The following is a 26,352-nucleotide window of genomic DNA, read 5'->3' as shown; positions in this document are numbered from 1 at the left end:
CAGGCAATACAGTGGACACCAAAGGGTCTTTCCTGTGAAGCGTGCGCTTGTTTAGATTGCGTCAGGAACACGTGAGTTCAGAAAGAGCAGAAGAGTTGCAGTTTCTGATACAGTTTGTCAAGACGCATTGCAGGTTTATATCCAGAGTTATATGCTTGTCAAACATGGGAAGAAAAAACAGAAACAGGCAAAGACCTCAGCAGAACAGAGACGGAAGACCTGAAAAGAGAAACCGAGATGACGCTGTGAGTTCCCCATCTAGTCTTTGCATTTCTAATCACCACGGGTTTATGTTATGGATACATATTCAACTGTTTAAACATATTCATCATATATCCATATATGGCATAATAACTGTCAAGCACGTGCTAATGTGCAATCGCATGGTAAATGACATGATAATGGGTAACTTAGTGATGGAAATGCTTTTAATGATGTAGTCACACGTGTAATTATTTTTGCAGGGTTGGGGAGCAGGATACTCTGAGATCATCAAGGAGAACAAGCTTTTTGAGCATTATTATCAAGAGCTAAAGATCGTGCCTGAAGGAGAATTTGAGGAGTTCATGGAGGCAATGAGAGAGCCACTGCCAGCCACCATACGCATCACAGGATACAAGAGGTTACATGATGTTCTGTGAACATCCACATTTTCACGTTCATTGACGACACAGGCGTTGAAGTGAATAAATGCTAGTAAACTGGTTTTGGTTCTCAATGGCCCTCAGCATTTGTCAGCTTCATCTTGGATGCATAGAAGCATATGGTGATGTTTAGACATTCATTATTATGCTGTGGTGTTTGTGAATTAGTCATGTGGTCAGTTAGCAAACAAGAAATTGTGTTGATGGTTATGCACAATTATGATAGTTCATAATGTTTTCCATTGTAAGTACATTTTGTCAACACTCAAGCCACCTCACTGCTTGGATATGAGCAGTGGCTATATTGTCCACCCGGTATTGTTGACTGTTATCATAGGTTGTACAGATCGCAATCATAATTAAAATAAATAGTTTTTTTTTCTTTTCTCAACCTTTAAAATCAGCCATGCCAAAGAAATCCTTCATACTCTTAAGGAGAAATACTTTAAAGAAGTGCAGGACTTGGAGGTAGATGGCCAGAAGATCGAAGCTCCTCAGCCCCTAAGTTGGTAAGATGGCTGAAACAGTTATGAAGTCATTTTTGTCCATGTTAATCTGTGCATAGCGTTGCATTTCCACCTGAGATTGAATTGTACCATACTCTTATAGGTATCCTGATGAATTGGCATGGCACACAAATTTGAGCAGAAAGATTCTGCGCAAGTCTCCACTATTGGAGAAGTTCCACCAGTTCTTGGTCAGCGAAACCGAATCGGGAAACAAAACATTTTTATTGAAAACTCGTTCTTGTTCTGAGGGTGCTTTGTATTTCCAAGGCAAATTGCTAATTTGATCTTTCACCATTAGGGAAATATTAGCAGACAAGAAGCTGTCAGTATGCTTCCTCCTCTTCTTCTGAAAATTGAGCCTCATCATAAGGTACGTGATCATCAGCATCATGAACGTTTTGCTCTATATCTTTTTTTAACAAATTTTATGTAAGCAATGTATTAATTTATTATATATTAGGGATGCACCAATATCTTGGCCTGTAATCAATATCAGCATTTCCCCCACTATCGGATAACAGCCGATGATCATGAGAGATTATTTCATGGCATCAAACGGGATTATAAACACATTAGAACTTGTACTGTGTGGTTTATTTTGAATTGGATCACGATGACAAGAAAATGACAGATTTCATGACATAATACTTTGAAACAAGAAGTAAAAAGCAAAACTATGGCGAGATGCCATTTCCAGTAATTGAATATCCGTATCTGCACAGAAATATTGTATCTGTGCATCTGTAGTATGTATGTTTTTCTTGCTTTGAGAGATAATTTGCGATTTCAGATCGTCTCTCTGGTTTGTATAAATAGATTCTGGACATGTGTGCGGCTCCGGGATCAAAGACGGCTCAACTAATTGAGATGCTTCATTCTGACATGGATGTGCCTTTTCCTGGTAAAGTCATTATTGTGGTCCCTGCGTTGCTATTTATGCACATGCAATTACCTTTTAAACTCCTGATAATTTCTTCTGTGTCTCCTGAGGGTTTTGTAATTGCCAATGATGTGGATAACAAGCGATGTTACCTGCTAGTCCACCAGGCGAAGCGATTGAACAGTCCGTGCATTATGGTGGTTAACCACGACGCCTCCAACATTCCACGTCTGCAGTTTGATCGGGATGGGAAGAAGGAAGTCCTGTTTTACGACAGGATCCTCTGTGATGTACCCTGCAGGTAAGATGAGGGTTATTGTAGTCAATGATGTCAGATTTATCGGCCCCATCACATTAAAAGGAAAGAAAAAAGGGGTTGGAAGTTTTGTATGACACTTAAGGGGTATTTCCCTGTCTAAGTTGGTGGTTCTAGGCCAAATGAGAGACACTAAATGGGTCTGCGATTAATTTTTGTGTAGTAATGTAATGTAATACTTTCGCAGAGGTTCGAGAAGATCAACCCTTTCATCCGTGAGTTTTGATTCGCAAGATTGACCCCCGAATTTTGGCACAGAACAATAATTCCACAATAATGCTGATTCAGAGCCATCAGAAAATGTGCACGGATAATACTATGTACATACATACAAGTTATACTATTGTTTAAGTTTCATGAATAAAACATGTGCCTAAAGTACACACTGCAAACTTTCCGGAGCGACAACCGCATTTAGATGCGGGAGTGAATCCCCTAAATGTTTGTTGCATGTCTGTGCGGAACAAGACTCACTCCCGAAAATGTGATGATGATTGACACAGAAATAACCATAGCAACATTCTGACGTCTCGTGTGCTCATCACTCACAGCTTTGACCAAAATAGTATGTTTTGCGTTAAACCTTCGTCTTGGCGTTGTGTATTGTATGCATTTGTGACTCTGCTCCACAGTGTTGCCAGGTCCTTGTATTTTTTTGTACTTGCATACCATTTTGGGGCTTTAATGTTTATGGCTTTTGGCTCATGAAGCGATGAAGTTTTTGGTGTTATTAAAGTGTGAAGGTGCCAGTCCCAATATTTTGATCTTTGATGTAAGGCATTTGTCTTTATTACTAGAATGTTCTTGTTTGCTGTATTTTTCATGCAAGATTTGGCAACACTAGTCAGCAAACGCTCATGCCTCTGTAATTTTCTTCACTGCGCATACAGAAGACTCTTCCCCCTTCTAGGCATTTATTTTCAGAAGAGAGAGCTGTCATGTTCACAATGCACGTTTAAACACTTTATTTTATGTACACACTATGCAAAGTTTCTGTAAATGTCAGTGTCACTACCTGCATTTTGGTTGTAGAATGTGGTTGTCAGGCCCTGTAAATTACTGAACTCTGTGTACAGAACAGGATTAAGCATTAAAAGGTGAAGTGACAACCAAATTAATATGCAGTGTGTATGGGACCTGTATGTGTGAGTGACACCAGCTTAAAGGGATACTCCAGCCAAATATCAAGTAATCTGAAATACACATGTCCATCATCTTTCAGAAGAACACATTTGGAGTTTTTTTTAGTAAATGCCCATACTTTTCCAAGCTTAAAATGGGAGAAAACGGAGAGCAAGGCACAACTTTTGACTATAAACCCCAATAAAGTGCACAATGGCTCCAAGGGTTTAATAAATGTCTCAGGGCTCGAGAGTGTGACCAAATTTTTCAATGGTGCGACTTAAAAAATATGAGGTTGCACCAGTGCAACAAAATGCACGAAAGAGTCCGAGTCTGTGCGCACGAGAGAGACAAAATGTGTGTGCGCTAAACAGAGCGAGTTGCGCAAGAGAAGGAAGCCTAAGTACATGAAACACTTAAACACCTTTACCTATTACCACTATATCGACTAATATCTCATTAATACTGAATTCTCTGTTGCCAAATCATTTAAATAAATCTATTTTGTACCCTGGTACTCATTAACCATAAACCTAAGAAATAACACCACCTCATAATTACTGCATTGCCTATTAGAAAATCATTATTAGCCAACAAACTTGCCTTGCATTAAATATACAAATTTCCTGTTTTCATTCTCTGTTTCCTTATCTATTAGCTATGCATCTCGTATGACAGGGGAGTTATGTTTTCACTTACAAATATATTACTTATTTTGTGTTACCAGGAATGGCAAATCCTGCACACAACATTAAAACTACAATGAAAGATGGGAACAAGGCAATGTAATAAGTATTTTTAGGAAATAGATTTTAGAATAAACATAAAAGCAAAAGGCTATAATGGAAAAAAAGAATCACAGCATGAAAATATAAAATACATGTTAGTTTATATTCTGTACATTTAACCACCATGGGCGCTTGTAAAACTGCATTAAATGCAATGCAGTCAAAAATATTGGTGCACCTAACTTTTGTGCTGGTGCACCCAAGAAAAAAATTAGCGCAACCAGTGCAAAAATTTAGCGTAGAGCACTGGGTCTTCTCAGGTAATAATCCATATAAACTATAATAACAAGCTTCCGGTAACGGCACCTTCTTGGACTCGTGCAAGAGTTTTATCACAGTGAGCGTTCATTGCCATAGGTTAGTTGCGCAGCGACTCATGTGAATCGCTTGAGTCCAAAATGGCATTGTTACCAGAAGCTAGTTATTATGGTTTATAAAGATTAAAATATGGATCATTTTCTTACAAAATCGCATTGATTACCTGCAGAAGACCTTTTATTAACCCCTTGGATCCATGTGGATTACTTCTGTAAATGATGTATGCACTTTTTTGTGGTTTAAAGTCAGAAATTGTTCCCTGATTCCTGTTTTCCCCCTATTATAAGCTTGGACAAGCAAGGACATTTACTAAAATAACTCCAAATGTGTTTGTCTGAAAGATGACGGACATGTTTATCTCGGGTTGCTTGAGGGTGAGTAAATCATGGGGTAATTTTGATATTTGGCTGGAGTATCTCTTAAAGTTGATCCAGAAATGTAGCGCTCATAGCAACTATAAACTCCAGCAAGACTGTAAACATGGATATCAGATACGAGTCGTGTCTTTAGTTGTAAACAGGCAGGGTCAAAAGATGGTATTTGTGCATTAAGACTTGCAGTGAAAATGAGTTTATATAAGCCAGCAAGTTAAAAATATCGGTTATAGCTATTCGTTACAATCGGTATCCAAATGGTGCATCCATTTTTTTGCCAATTTTTAAAAATGTCCTTCAGGTTAGACTACCGCTGTATTACAGACATAAAGCAGGCAGATGCTTGTTTGCACACAGATGGTGCTATTGTGATTTATGACCACAGTGAATATAGTGATCACATTAACAAGCTCGAGTGAAGTCTGGACTGCATTAGATTCTCTTTTTAGCATGTAACCGAGCTTATACTTGCTGAAGTCTATACTTGGCCTGGAGCAGAATCAGGTGCCAAGCACAACAAGGGCCGGGAAGGGCAAACATCTTGCACATACAATGTGGTCAGGCCTTTTTTGCTGTCTAAACATTTCTCTTTATTGATGATGGTTTTAGGTCAACTTGAAGATATAATTACGCCTGACTTCTTGCCCGCATAGGATCACAGCTCTCTAACTAAAAGGATTCGTTCCTAAAGGGCAGTTTCATTTCAAGCAAAATTTGCTGTCTTGTTAACCGAAAACTGATGTAATGGATGAATAAGGAAATGATGTCATTACCACATGAAACTCTATAGGTTATACAACTTAAAATGATTGTTGCAGCAATGACCCAATTTTATGTTTAATAATGTTTCTCGTTTGTGACGGGTGAATTACAAATACTATTTATAATGCAAGTCTGTTTACGGGAGGGAATTTAATCTAATAACCATTGTTAGATCTTAAATGGTGTGAAAGAAACAGTAGGAATAATCAAATATCTTCACATGTCCAGTGGTGATGGGACGATGAGGAAAAACATTGATGTGTGGAAAAAATGGACAACCAGCAACAGCCTGCAGCTGCATGGGTAAGAAAAGTATTATTAACTAGAACTATTAAACCAGACTGGGTGCTGTATCCCAGAATGCACTGCGCTTGATTCAATTCCATTGTGATGATCTTTCACCTACTATTTACCATGTTTAATTTGGCAATATATTGAAGTGTGTGTCTGTGTGTGTCTTTTATCATCTGACAGACTGCAGTTAAGGATCGCAGTGCGTGGAGTTGAACAGCTGGCGGTGGGTGGCAGGATGGTGTACTCCACCTGCTCTCTAAACCCAGTGGAGGATGAAGCCGTCATCGCCGCCCTGCTGGAGAAGAGTGAAGGTATGGCTAATCCAAATAATTATTATTTTTTTTGTTAATCTCACAAATTGCTTTTTTTCTTTTGTTTTATGTTCTGCTCTCTCTTTATTTATCGCTCTCAGGTGCTTTGGAGTTGGCAGATGCTTCTTCAGATCTCCCAGGCCTCAAATATATGCCGGGAATTACATCTTGGAAAGTAATATATGAAACTATTAACCTTTTATTCCATAAGTCAGTATTTTAGGAAGCCTCTATAGCCTTTGACACTTGCATAGGGTCCAACATCTCTGCATTGCAAATACAAGAGACCATGAAAAGAGTTGTATTTGTAACATTAGACATGAATGTCATCTCATTGTCATAGTTGGTTAACTAGATTATTAAAGGGACATACCAATTCAAGCTGATCTCCGGGTCTGGCGCTAGCACTTTTAGCATAGTTTAGCACAATCCATTGAATCTGATTAGACCATTAGCATTGCGCTAAAAAATAACCAAAGAGTTTCAATATTTTTCCTATTTAATACTTGACTCTTCTGTGGTTACATCGTGTACTAAGATTGTCAGAAAATGATAAGTTGTGATTTTCTAGGCAGATATGGTTAGGAACTATACTCTCATTCTGGCGTAATAATCAAGGACTTTGCTGCTGTAACATGGCTGCAGCAGGCGTAATGATATTACACACTGCCCGAAAATAGTCCCCTGCTATTGAAAGTAACCAAGGGGACTATTTTCGGCTGCTGCGTAATATCACTACGCCTGTTGCAGCCATGTTACAGCAGCAAAGTCTTTGATTATTACGCCAGTTTGAGAGTATAGTTCCAAACCATATCTGCCTACAAAATCTCAACTTTTAATTTTCTGTCAGTCTTAGTACACAATCTAACTACAGAAGAGTCAAGTATTAAATAGGAAAAATATCGAAACTTTTTTTTTTTTTTAGCGCGATGCTGATGGTCTAGTCGGATTCAATGGATTGTGCTAAGCTATGCTGGGGGTGCTGGCGCAGGACCCGGACATCAGCTGAATAGATTTCAAAACGGTAAGAATCAAATGTTTAACTCTAGAGGAGCTGGAAAATGAGCATATTTTCAAAAAAAGTGGAATGTCCCTTAATGTTTTTGTAGTGTTGTTAGAATTGACCAGTCTGGTTGTCTGCTCTTTCATAGGTAATGACCAAAGACAGTCAGTGGTACTCAGACTGGTCAGAGGTCCCAACGAATCGACACACTCAGATCAGACCCACTATGTTTCCCCCTACCGACTCAGAAAAGTTGGCGAATATGAGGCTGGAAAGATGGTAAGTTGCTTTTGAACTAAATGATAAAAGCAAAAACAATGCAACTTTTGATCATCATTACACAGTAAAGTGAACAAGCTTATCAAGGCTTTATGATTTCTGAACTTCAAATTCTTTACTTAAGCATTAGGAAACACATACTAATAAAATGTCACAAAGATGCACTTTAAGTCATTTCAGCTATGTGTCTACGAAATGCATAAACGTACTCTACACTTGAAGGAGGGTCATGGTGGCACTCCAGGAGTGAAGATTAGCACCCAAAACTCTCCACTAGATGGCAGTATACCATTATAGTATTGTGGTTCTCAATTCCTGGCAATCCATAGCATTGCACATTTTATGTCTTATCTGACACACCCAGTTCAGTTTTTGGGTGTCTACTAATAGGCTGGTGATTTACATCACATGTGTTAAATAGGTAAGACTACTTTTGTGTCAGATGACATACTATACACTATGCACTTACATGTTGCACTCCTTATTTTTTTGGTTGGATCATTGCTGTAAAGTGCTCCAGTAAAAGTCACCGGGTCTCCTGTATAGCTCAGTGGTAGAGAATTTGTGTTAGTAGCGCAAAAGATCATGGGTTTGAACCCATGGAACACGTATACAGATAAAAATGTACAGTGAGAAAAATAAGTATTTGAACACCCTGCTATTTTGCAAGTTCTCCCACTTAGAAATCATGGAGGGGTCTGAAATTGTCATCGTATGTGCATGTCCACTGTGAGAGATGTTTAACTAATTTATTTGTATGATATAGCTGCAAATAAGTATTTGAACACCTGAGAAAGTCAATGTTAATATTTGGTACAGTAGACTTTGTTTGCATTTACAGAGGTCAAACGTTTCCTGTAGTTTTTCACCAGGTTTGCACACACATTTTGGCCCACTCCTCCACACAGATCTACTCTAGATCAGTCAGGTTTCTGGCCTGTTGCTGAGAAACACAGAGTTTGAGTTCCCTCCAAAGATCTCTATTGGGTTTAGGTCTGAAAACTGGCAAGGCCACGCCAGAACATTGATATGCTTCTTACAGAGCCACTCCTAGGTTATCCTGGCTGTGTGCTTCAGGTAATTGTCATGTTGGAAGAACCAGCCTCGATCAATCTTCAATGCTCTAACTGAGGGAAGGAGGTTGTTCCCCAAAATCTCGCAATACACGGCCCCACATCCTCTCCTTAATACAGTGCAGTCACCCTGTCCAATGTGCAGAAAAACACCTCCAAAGCATGATGCTACCACCCCCATGCTTCACAGTAGGGATGGTGTTCTTAGTATGGTACTCATCATTCTTCTTCCTCCAAACACGTTTAGTGGAATTATGACCAAAAAGTTCTATTTTGGTCTCATCTGACCACATGCCTTTCTCCCATGACTCCTCTGGATCAACCAAATGGTCATTGGCAAACTTAAGACGGGCCTGGACATGTGCTGGTTTAAGCAGGGGAACCCTCAGTGCCATGCATGATTTCAAATCATGACGTCTTAGTGTATTTCCAACAGTAACCTTGGAAACAGTGGTCCCAGCTCTTTTCAGGTCATTGACCAGCTCCTCCCGTGTAGTTCTGTGCTACAATTTTGTCTTTAGTGTCTTTGGACAGCTCTTTGGTCTTGGCCATGTTAGTAGTTGGATTATTACTGATTGTATGGGGTGGACAGGTGTCTTTATGCAGCTGACGACCTCAAACAGGTGCATCTAATTTAGGATAATAAATGGAGTGGAGGTGGACATTTTAAAGTAAGACTAACATGTCTTTGAGGGTCAGAATTCTAGCTGATAGACAGGTGTTGAAATGCTTGTTTGCAGCTGTGACATACAAATAAATAGTTTAAAAAAATCGTGTATTGTGATTTCTGGATTTTTTTGGATTGTGTCTCTCGCAGTGGACATGCACCTACGATGACAATTTCAGACCCCTCCATGATTTCTAAGTGGGAGAACTTGAAAAATAGCAGGGTGTTCAAATACTTATTTTCCTCCCTGTATATGCACTGTAAGTCATTTTGGACAAAAGTGTCCACCAAATGCACATATGTAAATGGGTCTACGAGCACAGTTGCCTTGATTTTTCTGCTAATGTATTTAATATGTTTTTGTGTTTTTAGTATGAGAATTTTGCCCCATCACCAGAACACAGGTGGTTTCTTTGTAGCTGTGCTGGTGAAAAAGGCTCCCATGCCCTGGAACCGCCGTTACCCAAAGGTACAAGACAGCCGAGTTTGTTTAGCCTGGTAATACCATCCTCTGCTATTTTGCTTTGCTTCATAGACAGAGTCTGGCTGGGCATAATTGACAATTGTTTTCCTTCTCTTTGGAGGGGCTTGTCTGAAGTTTAAAATCATTGGTCTAAACGTAAGCCAATCACATAATGTTTGGATATGATGTGCGTTATGCACCGGCTCAGCCGCATCGAATTTCTGCTGTAAAACACACGTATGATGTGAAAACAAACCCATTAAGCGAAATACCGGAGTTAACATGGCTATGAACGACTTTTGCAGATTATGTAAAAAGTAAATTGGCCCAGAGCTAGTTGAACACTATCCTTACGGTGTCTATCCACTCACGTCTAACGGGAGGAACGCCCCTCTCTCCTCTCAAACTCTTCCACCAGACATCCATAACCATATGTAAATTAAATCTTCCTACCTTACTTTCTGGTTAATCAGGAATGTCACCAAAGAATGTTTGCCCACGCGTCCTCCACCATTAACTGTGAACAATGAAATTCCCTTCCATGATTTCTTGATCGTTGTGCACGTCAAGCTGTGCTGCACACAGTTTCTAGCTGACGATCGGTAATAGTTGATAAATTAAACTTTTCCCAAACCCTGTCGGGAGTAGGGCAACAACATAATCTCCATTCAAAATGTTTAACAAACACTCTTCTTGTTCGGGCTTAAGTTGGCAAGTGCCGGTTCTCCACAACAGAGCAAATAGCTTTCTGTGCCTCCATGTCCACTACAAACTACAACCGTGATACGGCTCTCAGCCCGCCCTCTGTTCGTTGATTGGATGGCTGTTTTGAGACCGGAGGAAAACAGTTAGAATGGGAGGTATCTCAGACTGAGTACAGAAGCATAATGAAATTTAGCGGAAGTACAAAGTCTGACGTAGTTAGGCTAGAGTTTGTTCAGATTCATCTAGGTTTATGTTTTGTTATGAGTGATGTGCTTGTTTAAACGTAAAAATTAAGCTGTTCATCATCGTTGTGTATTATTTCATTTCTTCTGTGGTGTACAAGATATATGGACTGCTTTTATGTTCTTTGTTTGTTTTTTTGGGAGGATCTCCATTCACTTACTTTCTTTGTCCAAGTTTTTTTCTACTAAATCTCTCCTTTGTTGTGTATGGGGAGTAAAAGCATTACAGTCTGATAAGTAAATAATATGCTTTAAGCAGCTGTAAGCGTTTTAGGCAGGCTATTGGGTTGAATTCCTAAACCGGGATTCGCAAGGAAATGGGAACAGAGCACAATAAGGTGCTGCTATTGTTTGTACCTCACCTCTTTCTTTTTTTTAACTGTACCTTTTTAAAAGGCAAGCATTTGTACATCAATACCATTATTATATCATGGGCTTTCTTTCTAGCTTCGTAATAAGGATGCAAACTCTTCCAATGAAGTGGCACCCGCAGAGGAGCTTCAGATTGAGGAGACACCCGCTGAGGTCGCCCCTGTTGCTGACTCGCCCACTGATGACCCAGTAGAAGCAATAAGCGAGACTCCTGCAGAGGGCGAGCTGCCTGGCCCAGATACCCCTGAACATCCAGAGGCCAAGAAAGATAATGTTTGTGGGTAAGTGACTTTAGTTGGGTGTGTGAGCTACTCGAATACAAAATTCCCAGATGTGCAGCTGAAGTACATTGCAGAGCTTACATGTGTTCATTTGTTGAAACTGCCCCCTGGTGGTCTGGTTAATATTGCTATAGATCTGCAGTCAGTGTGTTCCCCATTAACATGAAGTGTTCACTGTGTTCCAGCCCCCCACCACCAAAGAAGATGAAACTCTTTGGCTTCAAAGAGGATCCTTTTGTGTTTATGACAGAGGACGACCCCATTTTCCTTCCCATCCAGTGAGTGCATCTACTTTTACAAAGACCTTGCTACTGAATACAAACATAGTCCTATCATTTTTTTATTTAATGTTACATTTGCCTTACATTTGTTTTAACCATACGTGTGTGACATGAGCACGTTTCTCACCATACATCCAACCTGTATATTTTATCATTGTTGTTAGGTCGTTTGTGGTCCCGTCTTTTGTCTGTGATGAATCTTATTTATTTATGGCACAGATGCCACAGTGCTGGCAAACCGCCATTTTTGATTTGGACAGTTGGAGACGACGGCTCTGCCGCTGCGCCATATGTCGCCGTGTGTTTAGCGCATATGCGCTTTTTCTGTTCGTCTACCCATCATTTATTTTACTTTATGATGTTTGTGTGCGTTTCAGGACTTTCTACGATCTTTCCCCCGATTTCCCCAAGCTGAACGTGCTGACTCGGAGCCATGAAGGGAAGAAGAGACACCTGTACATGGTGTCCAAAGAGCTGCGCAACGTTCTCCTCAACAACAGCGAGAAAATGAAGGCAAGTCTGAGGGTCCGGGGCTTTTTAATCTGACATCACATTAACAAAAGAATCAAATCTGAATGTCTTGGAAGCAGGGCTGTGATGGTAATAAAATTTGGCTGACGGTTAATTGTCTAATAAATTGGGACGGTTATGACGATTAATTGTCTGTTTTATTGCTTTGACATTTAATTCTCATGCATTTTTTTTTTGTTTGTTCAAGAAATAATTTTTGTTTGGAAATGTTTTTGGAAATGTTTGTTTTACATAGCAGTTCGTACTACTTTTTGCAGCATTTCATTAAATGCTGTTTTTTTCCACTGTATTAAATGGCTTTGCAATGTATCGCGTTACACTGTCAGTTAAGGAGCGCCATCTGATACAGTCTCGTTTATACAGGCGTTGCAGCTCCCCCTTGTGTTTTTAAAGAGATGTGCAATCATTGTGGTGATCTGAAATCATTGCAATGAGGTCAAATAATCGCGATGAGACGATTATTTAATCATTGTGACAGCCCTACTTGGAAGATGGGTTTGCAAAAATGGGGATTTGAAAAGGATTGGGTGGATTTTTTTTTCATTGTAGGCATGTCCAAACACCTTGTAAAGGTTGTGTTGTGGATTTTGTATAATATGTGCCCTTTAAATTTTTGTTGTCTCTGTTAAATGTGAAAATTGTTTGTATAAGACTTAACTAGGGCTGCATCAACTAATAGATAAAATCGATAATAATCGATTATAAAATTTGTTGTCAACGAATAAGACGCTTTTTCTTACCATGCGACCAGCTTGTCTCAAATCAAAGCACAGGGCCAGGATTTCTTCATACAGCGCAAACTACACATTTTTAGACGTTTTCAGCAGTAACAACATAAACAAACGGCTTTCGTGGAACAAAAAGGAGTAGTTTAGAGTAGTTTATTTTTGATAACAAACAAAATATCCAAGAAGTAGATTACCTTAGTTAATATCATAGCTAAAGCGTATAAAAAAAGACACACAGTACATTATACAGTACACCTTTTACACAGTAACATAGCTCAATGTTAACTACAAATCAGCTGCCAAACCTCCCTTCACATTGCGGTGATCCATGATTGCCGTCTCCCCTCGTCTTTTTGGAAACCAAAACATTTGTTATTTTCAACAAGGTATTTGTTCAAGAGTTTAGTTCAGACCATTAACCTTCTAAGACCCGAGCTTTGGTTTGGCTTGCATTTTAGATTTGGGGTTAGGAAGAACCAATAAATATAATAACCAAATTTTTCTTTGAACATAAAGCAGTGTAATTATCCACGTTTGTGAACAACAGGTTCCAGTTACACAGAATTAAGTATTATGGTGCAAACAACAAAAAATTAATTTTCCATGTATGTGATAAAACACCTGATAAGAGTTAGTTCATTTTACCTCCTACTGGTAACTGAAAGTTAATGCGCGCACACAGGGAAAACATAGACCTTTTCAAATTCAATCATACCCGGGTATGTCTCACAATCCTCTTTTTGGAATACCCCTCCCCCGTCATACACACGTTTCCAGCCCCGTTTTGTGCGTACGCACGCTTAAGAAATGAGGCCCCTGGTCTTAGGAAGTTAAACAAACTGAAACCGGAAGTAAAGTTTTGCCCAGATGCGTAACTGCGACAACGCGCGTCTATACGATGAAGCCGTCTATAAGGTGCTGCTTCTCATCACGTGACCAGCTTGTTTTAAAGCAAGGTTCGCAGCGTTGCCAGGTCCGTGGCCTTCTGGGGGAGTTCTGAATTGGACCACCTTTGAACTGTTTCTGCAGGTTGATGTTTTTCTTCTGGTAAGAGATGGAAGGATTTGGGTTATTAGTTGATGGTATTTGGGATATGAATGCATAAGTATGATTTTGGAATCATTTTGAAGGCCCATAGGGCTGGTTTTGTTGGGTGGATCTGGCAACCCTGACAAGACAATCACGGAGCTAAAGCACGAAAAGAACGCTGGTTAATAAAGGTTTCATTTCCTCTAAGTGAGTTTAAATTTTTAATTATTGTTGGGTTGTCATAAAAATAGTTGTGAACCACAAACTAAGCATCTGTTTTAAAGCTTTTTTATTACAGAAACAGTGCATGTCCCTTTCATATCATGTGGATTATTTTATGTTTTTAATAATGAATAATGTTAATACTCATCAAGGTCTAAAGTTGAAGATTAAATTGAGCTTATTAATCTGTGGCAAAATTTCTTCACCAGCACATCCATGAAGACTCAATGCATTTTATATAACGTGGTTATAGGTAATATAAGTAAAAAATTTAATTGAGTAAATACTTATGTTTTCATCCGATTAGTCAATGATTCGAAAAAATAATCACCCGATTAATCGATTATGGAAATAATCATTACTTGTAGCCAAATGAGCAAAACAGAATGAAAAAAGGTCAAACGCTCATTTCTTGTCTGTTGCTGCAGGTAATAAACACAGGAGTGAAGGTGTGGTCCAGGAATACTGACGGTGAACAGTTTGGATGTGCGTTTAGATTGGCTCAGGAGGTGAGTGTCCTAAATTTAACCAAGACTGTTTGGTGGGGTTATGGTGCAATTGATTTTGAAATGAATTAAATATGGGTGATGTACAAATTAAACTGGAACTACTTCTCCAAGGATTTTTTATTTTCCCTAGGATTGTTTAGAATTAATATCTGAAAAAAAATTTGATATTGTAGTTATATGCCATAATTGCATAAAGTTCCTCAGATGCTATGAAAGACAACATTTAAGGTAAACAAAACAACGCATGCATACTGGACAACATTGCTTCTCAGTAAGAATCTGTGTTTAAATGACAAATTTTGTACATATTGTATTTTGTTTGCTTCTGTGTTCACCCCACACTAACTTTCCTTTTGTCTAGTCGTGTTTATGTCGCTGAATGAAAGATTTTATAAAGCCAGTACTGTTTTTCCCAAACATATTTAAATATAATGACATAATGGTTGTTTTTTACAAATGCAATTTATTCTTCATCCATAAAGTCTTTAGAAATGAAGCAGTCCTGCAGAAAACAGTCTGTAGCCAACACCGGGGCATCTCAGTTGTTTTTCTTCAAAAACTGGGTTCAGAAGTCTAAAAGGAAACAAGTTCTTTTCAATATGCCATTATTAACCTCTGCCTGCCTTTGTTGAAATGGTAATAAAAGTTCCCTTGCGTGCCGTGTACAGAGTATTGATTTATTTTAAACACACAGGAAGATCTGTCATGAGAATTTGTTTGTTCGGATTTTGTTTTTCCGCTGGATGATAAAGAAATAAAGTCTCTCTTCCAAGACTGCATTGAAGCAGGACAGGAAGAAGCATGTATGTTTGTGCACAAGAGGATATTTCATTGCATGTTCTCCGTTCTTCAGGGTATTTACACAGTTTGCCCCTACATCAGAGCCAGAATCATCAATGTCAGCGTGGAGGATGTGAAGGTTCTCCTCACCCAGGAAAACCCCTTTCTCAGCAAACTGGGAGATGATGCGCACAGTCAGGCCAAGAAACTTGGTCAGTGTCTTCCTAAAAGTGACTTTTTTAGTGATGCGTATTTGTACGTTTCTTATGCAAATGAGTGCAAATTATGTCTTTCTTTACAATGTCATTGGCATTGCCCTTGGTCAATGTCTGCAGGGCTAACATTTGCATGTTTGAGAGCATTTGAGACACAATTGCTGATATATTTCAAAGCATTAATTTAATGATGCTGTTGTTCACTTTTTCTCCAGAAATGGGCAGCATTGTTTTAAGATACCTGCCAGATCCAAAGTAAGTGCACATTTACTAATCGCTGTTAATGCACAGACCTAACAGATGTGCAGACCAGGGGTACGTTTCCAGAAAACAAATATGGGCGCAGGTTTTGTCGTTACCAATGGAGTTCAGTGGTAACAACGACCATATTTGGCAAATTATGCTTTTGGGAAACGCAGCCCAGGACAATTGTTGTTTTTTGTGATTAAAGCGTCCTATATGGTGTAAAGACAGGTTTCCTACGGGTCCTTGAAATCCTTGAAAATGTTTCATATCTGGGGGAAAAAATTCAAGGCCCTGGGAAGTTTTTGAAAATAAACATGCATAGAGACAGGTCATTGAAAGTGCTTGAATCTATTTTATGCAATATTAATTAAGTTTTCTGGGGGGATAAAATCCATATAATTCTCTGTGTAGTGTAGGAAAATATCATAAAAATTCTAGACTTTTTAAGCACCTGTGTTAAACTGTTTGCGTTATATGATTATATCTTCTGTATGCGAATGTAGATTCATACCAAAATGCTTTTTTGCATAGTTGTGTTGACACATGAAAACGTCTCGGGTTATGTATGTAACTGTTGTTCTCTAAGAAGGGAGTGAGGCGCTGCGTCTCCTTTGCCATACTTCCTGCATCCCTGTAACGCCGTCTTTGGCAATATTTCAGATAGCGATATACTTTTTGGCTTCCGCGTCACCCTGTCTTTGTCGTTAAGCCTCACCATTGGTTGAATTTGATAAACACATTCAGACGCACTTACCCCTGGAGGCGTCCCCAAAGTGTCATCGCAGTGACGCAGCGCGAGTTCCCTTGAAAGGGAACTGTAACAATCTATCTTAAAAGGTAACACAATGTAACCTTGTTTTCCCCACATTTAGTCCTTGAATTTGAGGGTATTGGACCTGGAAAGTCCTTGAAAGGTCCTTTAATTTGACGTTAACTAAGGTGTGGGAACCCTGAAAGAACATTTGTATGAAAATATAACCTTGATATCTTTAATATTGACTGAATAAGGTCATGTGTTACAGATCAAACTTTAATGGTCCTAATCTCATAAGTAGATTGGGACTTTATCCTGGATGTCACAGATGGGGTCACATTTCATTTGTTGACCTTCCTGCAATGCATTTCGGGTTTTTCTTTTTAATTATTGAAGTATTTGCATCAAAGCCTTATAGTTTAGGCCCAAGAAACATGCAGCGTAAGGTTACAGTCAAACCTAAAAGGCCACCTATTTTTACAAGATGTAATATAAGTCTCAGGTGTGTCCAGAATATGTCTTTAAAGTTTATTTAAAATACCTCACAGATCATTTATTATAGCATGTCCAAAATGCCCTTATTTGGGTGGGATCCTATGTTTTCCTGTCTGTACCTTTACATGCAAGTAAGCGACTGCTCTCCTTTTGCGCAAAAATAGATGTGATTCCTGTGAATACAGTCTGAGACAATAGTATCTCACTATTGAGATATGACAGACAGTGTACAACTCGCAGACGGTGGAAACTGTGGTAATGCAGGACTGTCAGTCAGTAGCTGTAGGTGGGGCTTTATCAGTGTGACATCACATTGACAAGTCTAATGAGGCTGCTTTGGTTTAATGAGGATTAAAACATTTAGTGGGTGGATTTTTTTTCATTGTAGGGCTGTTGCCAATGCACATTTATGTCCAAACACCTTTTAAAAGTGGATTTTGGATAATACACTCACCTAAAGGATTATTAGGAACACCATACTAATACTGTATTTGACCTCCTTTCACGTTCAGAACTGCCTTAATTCTATGTGGCATTGATTCAACAAGGTGCTGAAAGCATTGTTTAGAAATGTTGACCCATATTGATAGGATAGCATCTTGCAGCTGATGGAGATTTGTGGGATGCACATCCAGGGCACGAAGCTCCCGTTCCACCACATCCCAAAGATGCTCTATTGGGTTGAGATCTGGTGACTGTGGGGGCCATTTTAGTACAGGGAACTCATTGTCATGTTCAAGAAACCAATTTGAAATCATTTGAGCTTTGTGACATGGTGCATTATCCAGCTGGAAGTAGCCATCAGAGGATGAGTACATGGTGGTCATAAAGGGATGGACATGGTCAGAAACAATGCTCAGGTAGGCTGTGGCATTTAAACAATGCCAAATTGGCACTAAGGGGCCTAAAGTGTGTCAAAAAAACATTACCCACACCATTACACCTTGTTCAGGTGTTCCTAATAATCCTTTAGATGAGTGTGCTCTTTAAACACTTTGTAGGTGAAAGAGTTTACAAAGAAATCTTATATGTCCTGTATCCAGCAGCTGTGGCAGTGTGTTGTACGTCGACATATAAGGGCTCTGTGATGGCCCTCCTGCCATTCATCAGCCAGTCAGGAGACAAATAAATGAAGATTGAGCGCTTTGTATCCATTACGCCCCTTGTCTCATAATTAAAGGGCTCGAACTGATGCACCCAGCTTCCTCTTCACAGATAAATAGCTCTTCATTGTCGCTCTCAGCAGAAAGCCTATTGTTTGGCTAGCCAGATACTTTACTGCTACCCTTACAGTGTATAAAACTAGTCGGTGTAGCTTTAAAGTGGGCTCTCTTCTCCGTTACATACACAAACACACCCATCATTTTAACCGTTAAACCTCAATAGGATTTGTGGATGTACCAGATGTGCACTCTTAGGTAGATTCTTTGTATTTCATTGATCTTTAGGGTGAGCACACAATACAACAAAAAGGCTTGTTGGTCTTTGATGTTTTCAGTCTGGACCAAAAGCCTCTGATTGTAGCAAACCAGTCGTGATCGATCATGGGAAATGCAAGCAGAAAACCCAGCTGGACTTATTATTAGTCAGTTTTCCAATCCTACGCAGTACCAAAAATGACCTAGCCCTTCCTCCGTGTTTGTTTTGTTTGTAATTGATAACAAATTCTCATTACGTTTGTTGAACCAATGTTGTTAACAGGGTGCAATTTGTGAAAAAATCAGGGGGGGGGGTTCAAATATTTTTATTTATGATAATAAATTATGAACCACTGGCTTATATTGATTATTCAGGGTATAACACTATTTCTTGTAACTGTTAAATATGAAAATGTGTATAGAAATGTAACCAGTCCTACTTGCACCCACCTTGAGCAAGATTCGAACTGCTTTGAACCACAATAGTAGGATTCATAGTTGGAGAAACTAACTAGCTAGTCACAAGCATAGCAACTTTGTCGCACATCCGTCGTTTGAACCATTTTCGTACAACGACATGGTTAATGATGTCACGTGGGAGGTGGATTACTAATTAATCTGTTCAAATTGATTTAATGTTAGATTTTTGCTATAAATAACTGCTTTAATTCTGTTTACTACTAGGGCTGTGCAAAAATCGCCTGCGATTCTCATGCGCGTTTCATCAGTAAAGCCGGTTGGGTGATTAGAGGTAAGTTCACCGAGAAGCTAGGCAAAATCGCATAGATTATCGGAGTCAATTTTGATTACGATTTTTCCTAGCTTCTCTGTGAACTATGGCTCTGTGTAGTAAATGCCGCTCCATCTGAAAGCAGCTGATGGTGATTTACTTCTTATCACCGGACCGGCTTTACTGATGAAACACGCCTGAGAATCGCAGGCAATTTTTTTTTGCGCAGCCCTATTTACTACCGAGCCCCTAAGGAGACATTGGAGTAAAAAAATCGAAAGTTTAGTTTCATGTGCTCACGCGAAACCTTCATGTGCAGAATTTTTTAATAAAGTTTAGTTTTGCGTAGATTCACGTGTGCATGCGAAACTAAACTTAAAAAAAGAATTCTGCACATGAAGGTAGATTCACTTGCGCACGCGAAACTAAACTTAAAAAAAATTCTGCACATGAAGGTAGATTCACGTGCACACGCGAAATTAAATTTTATTTAATTTTTGCTCCATGTCCCCTTAGGGGCTCCGTAGTTTACAAACTGAAAGACAAAAAATTAAATTTTAATATATTTAGAATGCTGGATATAGAATGCACTACATGTTTTTTGCTTATTTTGTTCGAAAGCATGATTAACGCAAGTCTACATGTATAATAACAAGGAACTATGCTTCTAACCACAGGTGAAGAGCTGTCGTTCGTATACCATACAAGTTTGCGATGCAGCTTGCGAAAGATTGTTTGAACTATAATACCAAATCGTTAAACTTTGTCAGTAACGACGAAACTTACGACAGTAGTTGGCTAACGATGCTTTTGGGAAACGTACCCCTGGTCTGGCATGAAAGTCGCATGCTAGCCTCTAAGAAGGAGGCTAAAGGCCATGAGCTCTGATGTCTGTCGCTAGAGCACTTCTTGAGATCTTCATTACAAAAACTTAAAGCAACACTAAAGAGTTTTTGCTCATTGCTCCCCCTACAGGTTGGAAGCGGAATTGTCCATTACCACTTATTGTAAATAATTTAGCCTACTGCAGCATAGCTGGCTCTGATTGGATTGTAGGTCTGCCGTAAAGCAATTTTTTGTAGTTTTCACTCGAACTACAGGACTGCAACACGACGGGTGGAAACTTCTTTAGTGCGGTTTTGGCCGATAGAGGGCTGCAAACCGAATGTGAAAGTGCCGTTCGCCCTGTTTCGAGTGGATGAACGACTGAAACTTTTTTGGAAACGTTATTTTAAGGGAAAAAAAAACTCTTTAGTAGGGATGGGCAATATAAACGATATGCAATATAAACGATAGAAAATTGGCGTACGATAGAGATTTTAAATCTATTGCAATATCGCGATAATGCGTGTTGATGACACAATCTACCGGCGAACTTTAGAGCCACGAGCTGCAGCCGAATAAACATGGATGAAAGCGTCAGCGAAGCAAAGGAACTCGTGAAAAAGACCGATGCAACATCTATTATTTGGATTTAAGCCGTCCAACAAGCAGTAGGAAAATATACTCTGTAGAGCAAGGGTGTCCAATACGGCAATGCTGGTAGATCGCACATAAGTTAACTGCTGCTCCACGCGCGAAATTGGCATTATGGTCTAGTAATTGTGAAACATGCAGTATATATATGCAGTATAGTCCTCACAAGCATTTAAAGTGTTTAGTGTTATAAAAATAATTAACTGTGTTTTTTAGCAGATAGATCTTGTCGGCTTTATCATTTTAAAAGTAGATCACCACACAAAAAAGTCTGGACACCCCTGTTGTAGAGTGTGTCAGGCAAAAATTCCAGCTAAGAGCGGTAACAAGACTAATCTGGCCATAACGGTTTACTCTTACTTACTTTTTTAGCAGTTTGGCTTTTGTAAGGGTCTATATAACCTGTTCTGAAACGAGTCTATTGAAATTATTATATCGCAGCAATACATATCGCTATCGCAAGAGGCTGCAATGTATAACGCAATATGGATTTTAGGCCATATCGCCCATCCCTACTCTTTAGTGTTGCTTTAATAAAACAATTACAGATCTTGAACCATACTGCATTTCTCCTTTATGGTTTGTGCCAGACAACACTTGTTTATATTATAATATTAAATGGAAAAAAGCAATGCACAACATACTCTCAATATAACAATAAATAGGCTATATATGCATACCGTATTTTCCGGACTATAAGTCACACTTTTTTTTATAGTTTGGCTGGTCCTGCGACTTATAGTCATGTGCGACTTATGTCAAAATTAGGGCTGCACGATTTGGGTAATTTTTCCCATTGCGGTTATTCATGCTAATATTGCGATGTGCGATTGCGATTACAATAAATGGTATCATGAGTCAACTTGATGGGTTTTAAAGGGGACATTCCAGAAGACGTTTTTAAGATATTAAATAAATCTTTGATGTCCCCAGAGTACATATGTGAAGTTTTAGCTCAAAATACCATATAGGTAATTTATTGTGGCATGTTAAAATAGGCAATTTATGGGGCTGAGCAAAAATGCACCGTTTTTGTGTGTATCCCTTTAAATCCAAACGAGCTGCTCAGGTGGGCGGAGTCTCAAGCGCTCCCGCTGTAGAGCTGACAGAGCATCGAGGGAGATTCTCTCAAGAAAGAAGTTAGTGAGCGATGTTAAGCATTATAAATATGAACAAGTTTAAAAAGTCAATTATCTGTTTTATGCATACTAAATACATGTTTATCAGTAGATGGGGAACATTGTGGAATAAAAATAAAGACTTAAGGTCTCATGTTGCCCTTGTTTTAAACAGGCATAATGAGTTTCAGCATGTTACAATAAAATACACGTCCACAAACACTCAGAAGTTTGCTTTTTGACCAAACCACACGAGCACATTTAAATGATCTGTAATAAAACAACACGTTTAATGGTTAAACTTTAGAGAAACAGATCAAATGACATGTTTAAGTTTATTGTGCACACATATTGAACACATTCGCGTTTCTGTCAGTCTCTCATCTATTTTGTAACTCCTCATTCATTTGAAACTTCAGAGAAACATTAAACAACACATTTACTTATTGTGTATGATAGTGAATACGCGTTGTTCACTCACTCTGTCTCGTGCAGTGCATTAATCCTCGTGTTCATTTATATAAACTTCAGAGAAACATATTAAACAACATAACTTGCTTAAAAGCGAACCGTCGCGTTGCTCTCTCTCTCGTTCGTTCGCTCACTCGCTCTCTCTCTCTTGCACTAAGGTAACGTTAATCCTTTAGAACGTTAATTCAATCTTTAGAAATATTATTAAAACTACAATTTATAAGATTGTAGGCTCCTGTTTGTGTTTGATGGAATACAAACGCGTCGTGCTGTCAGTCATTCTTTCTCTCTCTGTCTATCGCACTAGAGGTAGCATCATGGTTGGATAGCGCAGTTGAAGGGGCGGTATCATTATAATTGGAGCCCTTACCTACGTCATGGGGGGAGCGAAATCCGCATGACCTATTTATTCACATGCTTGCAGAGAGAGCCTTACCAAAACAAAGTTACAGGGTTGCTATTTTTCATGTTTTCTGGGTTGGTAGAAGCACTGGGGACCCGATTATAGCACTTAAACATGGAAAAAGTCTGATTTTCATGGAATGTCCCCTTTAAGGAAAATCCACACACAGTTTAGTGATAATGCTAAAATGTGTATTTGTAAAACTAGAAATGTTTTCGTATTGCCACGTGATGTAGCAACTGCTCAGTGTCAGTAATCCTAAATCCAAAATACTGCCATACAACAGACGTAGAGTTTTTTTTTAGCTACCAAATCACTGTCAACCTCCTCTGCATCCATCTTCGCTCTGGTATTTCCGCGCTGCGCACACACAAGTGACGACGCACACCACACACTATGATGTCACACATGCACTGCCTTTTTTGTTTTTCTTTCTTTTTTTAAACAGCAAGGAAAATCATCAAACTGTTATCAGAAAGTTGGTGTTAACAAGTCCACACATGGATTTATTTAATATAATTGTAACATTTTGCTGTCATATAATTGCACAGGCTGACATTGCGATTGCGATGCGATTAATTGTGCAGCACTAGTCAAAATGAATTCATACTGACTAACATGAACCAAAGAAAACATTACCGTCTACAGCCACGAGAGGGCGCTATATGTTGCTCCTGTAACCTAGCCCTGAACAAAAAAACTGTTAACTGAAACATTAAAGACAACGAAGAAAGACTTGGCAAACAAAATGCCCCCAAAAAGAAAAATAATTTTCTAAATAAATGCGACGCATAGTCCAGTGCGACTTATGTTTTTTCCTCTCTATGACGCATGTTTTGACTGATGCGACTTATAGTCCGGAAAATACGATACTTGGACAAGATGTCAGGCTAAGAAAATGTTCTGTTTGATGACGGACTTTGAATTTTTTCTGTGTCATCCGGTGAGTTCCCCTTGATTCTAAAAACTGTATTTCTGCTCATATCCTCAATGGTAATATTTCTTTGATTGTTTTGTGACGGTCCTGTAAAATACAATGATATGCTTCTTTTCATTTATTATTTGGCTGTTTTCATGCTGAAATAGACTATTGGTGCTTGGCGACATTTGTGAAAAATCTGGGCAAGGATTAAAAAAAGGATTATCACATAGCCTAGACGCGCTGTCACCTCTTGTCACAGGAGCGGAAGCAATAGACAGTAATACAACATTCCTGATTTTACTGTTGTAAATATTATCTTTATTTTAGGCCATTTATATGGCCGTTTGGTGACTATTAATTATAGGGGGGATAAAAAATAATTCATCAGAGGCAGGGATATAAAGATAACCCCCCTAATCCTCCCAGCAAGTCACACCCTGGTTGTTACAATATTTAGGGGCTGGACAGGATGCCTGAAAAGTTTGATGTACTGAAAGCTACACATTGTTTGTTATTTTTATGTCGTCTCTTCTTAACTTTGAATAAGAGGAAGTATTTTCGCAAAATCTTTTAATGGGTCACAAAACCCCCTATTTATCTAAATCTGTCTTCATAAAGCACAGTTACGCACGTTGGCGCATGCATAGTTGTTGTTGGTTTGGTGACACTGAATGACAGGAGGTTACAGGATCTCTGATGTCACCGTGATTAGCAGGCAGCGTGTGGTGTCATTCTTCACTGTTGGCAGCGTGTTGCTGGATGCTCACGAAAACATGACGGGACTGATCATCAGCATCTGATCATCTTTCACTCTCGCTTTCCATCCGTCTAAGTCGTTCTTAAAGTGGAACAGTTCTCTTTCTTTCTCTGTCTCTTATTCTTCAATCTATTTTCCTCTTATATCATTAAAGGAGACATACCATGAAAATCCATCTTTAAGTGCTACAATTGGGTCCCTAGTGCTTTTATCAACCTAAAAAATGTGAATAACATCAATCCAGTGACTTAGTTTTGGTAAACCATTCTCCACAAGCATGTGAAAAGTAGCTAATTGAAATTTGGCTCCCCTGGTGATGTCAGAAGGGAATAATACCAACCACGGCACTGCCATTTAGTGCAGAGATCAGCTCATTTGCATTTTAAAGGACACACCCAAAATGGCACATTTTTGCTCGCACCTACAAAGTGTCAATTTTAACATGCTAAAATAAATGATCTATATGATATTTTGAGCTAAAACTTCACATGTGTACTCTGGGGACACCAAAGATTTATTTGACATCTTAAAAAAAGCTTGTGAAATGTCCCCTTTAACAAATTTTTTCTTTTGTTCTCTGTCCATCTCTCCAGAGATCCTGATGCTCCTCAGTGCCAAATAGATTTGTGCGGCTGGAGGGGAAAAACTTCCATAAGGGCTTTCGTGCCACGTAACGAAAGGTTTCATTACCTTCGCTTGGTCGGCTTGGAGGTCTTCCGTGACAAACAGGGAAAGAGGGACGACGCTTCGACAGAAACCCAGGAAGGGAACGTTGAGGATTCTGAGGCTCAAAGCCAAGAGGGAGACCTTATAGAGCAAGATAACGCAGAGACTAAGGAAAACTCTTCAGAGTCTGACACTAACAGGACTGAACCTGAACCTGCTGAAAGCACTTAAGATGGGACTGTGTGAGTTCATGTTTTAACCTGAGTGGATACACGTGATAAAAAGGAAATAAGGCTCCCGAAATGCTTTTCCAAACAACAAAGTGTCCTTGGAGTATCTGGATGGTTAAGCTTTGACGAACTGAGAGATATGGAATAAAAATGGTTGATTTTTATTTTTTTTCATTTTCAATTTTTTATGATTAAAGCATATGTTGTTTAATATGTTGTTTTTATTATTTGTATTATCTGTTCATAGTAAAAATCTGTGGTAAACTCAAAGGAAGCCTATTTAAAATGTTCCTCTTATTTGTTAACGTCTCTCAGCAGTAAGCCATGTGTACAGTAAGGGCTTTCCACCAATGCATTTCATTTGCTCAGACCCTTGTATACATTGTAATGTATTTTGTGCATTGTTACATTGTACATTAACTTGAAATAAACAGCATCTTAATAATTTGTAAGTGCTCTCTATGCCACGCACATCCTACATTTCGGGTTAACTTAAAGTCCCCATGTAGTCTATAATTTTATCACTTATAGGATTACTCCACTTTCATAAAAAAAAATTACTCACCCCCATGTCATCCAACATGTTTGTCTTTCTTTGTTCAATGGTGAAGAAATAGCTTTTTTTTTTTTTTTAGGAAAAAACACATAGTGGACTTTAGTGGACCTCAACAGTTTACAGTTTCAACGCAGTTTAAAATGTAAAAAAAAAGTTTCAGTGCAGCTTAAACGATCCCAACCAGGGCATTAAGGGTCTTTATTTTATTTAAAATTTTAGCAAAAAAAGTCTTTCTAAACGACAACTTCTCATCTTGCACTAGCCGTGTGAAGTGTCAGCTCCACTGTGCATATTGCAATCATGTTGATGTCATGCGTTACATATGTGAAACCCACTCTTGCGGATCGTTTTAAACAACAAACTGACACAAAGATATTAATTAGTATCATTCCACATACAACGTCAGAACAGT

General features: G+C 38.9%; 1 protein-coding gene across 1 annotated transcript; it reads left to right on the top strand.

Annotated features, from left to right (window-relative positions):
• Window positions 1-21: 21 nt before the first annotated feature.
• nsun2 (NOP2/Sun RNA methyltransferase 2) lies at window positions 22-25,829 on the top strand. Its single transcript, XM_073858117.1, has 19 exons — window positions 22-245; window positions 465-622; window positions 1,049-1,153; window positions 1,254-1,364; window positions 1,457-1,523; window positions 1,970-2,054; window positions 2,142-2,334; window positions 5,942-6,016; window positions 6,188-6,318; window positions 6,420-6,493; window positions 7,470-7,600; window positions 9,713-9,809; window positions 11,198-11,403; window positions 11,589-11,681; window positions 12,062-12,197; window positions 14,623-14,703; window positions 15,557-15,695; window positions 15,914-15,953; window positions 25,082-25,829. The coding sequence occupies exons 1-19, from the start codon at window positions 165-167 to the stop codon at window positions 25,383-25,385; spliced, it is 2,307 nt and encodes a 768-aa protein (XP_073714218.1). The 5' UTR covers window positions 22-164; the 3' UTR covers window positions 25,386-25,829.
• Window positions 25,830-26,352: the final 523 nt, after the last annotated feature.

This window comes from Misgurnus anguillicaudatus, chromosome 20, assembly GCF_027580225.2.
Source record: "Misgurnus anguillicaudatus chromosome 20, ASM2758022v2, whole genome shotgun sequence".
NCBI lineage: Eukaryota > Metazoa > Chordata > Actinopteri > Cypriniformes > Cobitidae > Misgurnus > Misgurnus anguillicaudatus.
The sequence above is the reverse complement of the archived record's forward strand: the minus strand, read 5'-3'. Positions and strand labels throughout refer to the sequence as shown.

Coding starts and splice junctions, on each gene's coding strand:
- nsun2 (XM_073858117.1), top strand. CDS start 165: ATGGGAAGAAAAAACAGAAACAGGCAAAGACCTCAGCAGAACAGAGAC. Junction 1,154..1,253: donor GCTCCTCAGCCCCTAAGTTG/GTAAGATGGCTG, acceptor ATACTCTTATAG/GTATCCTGATGAATTGGCAT. Junction 12,198..14,622: donor ACAACAGCGAGAAAATGAAG/GCAAGTCTGAGG, acceptor CTGTTGCTGCAG/GTAATAAACACAGGAGTGAA.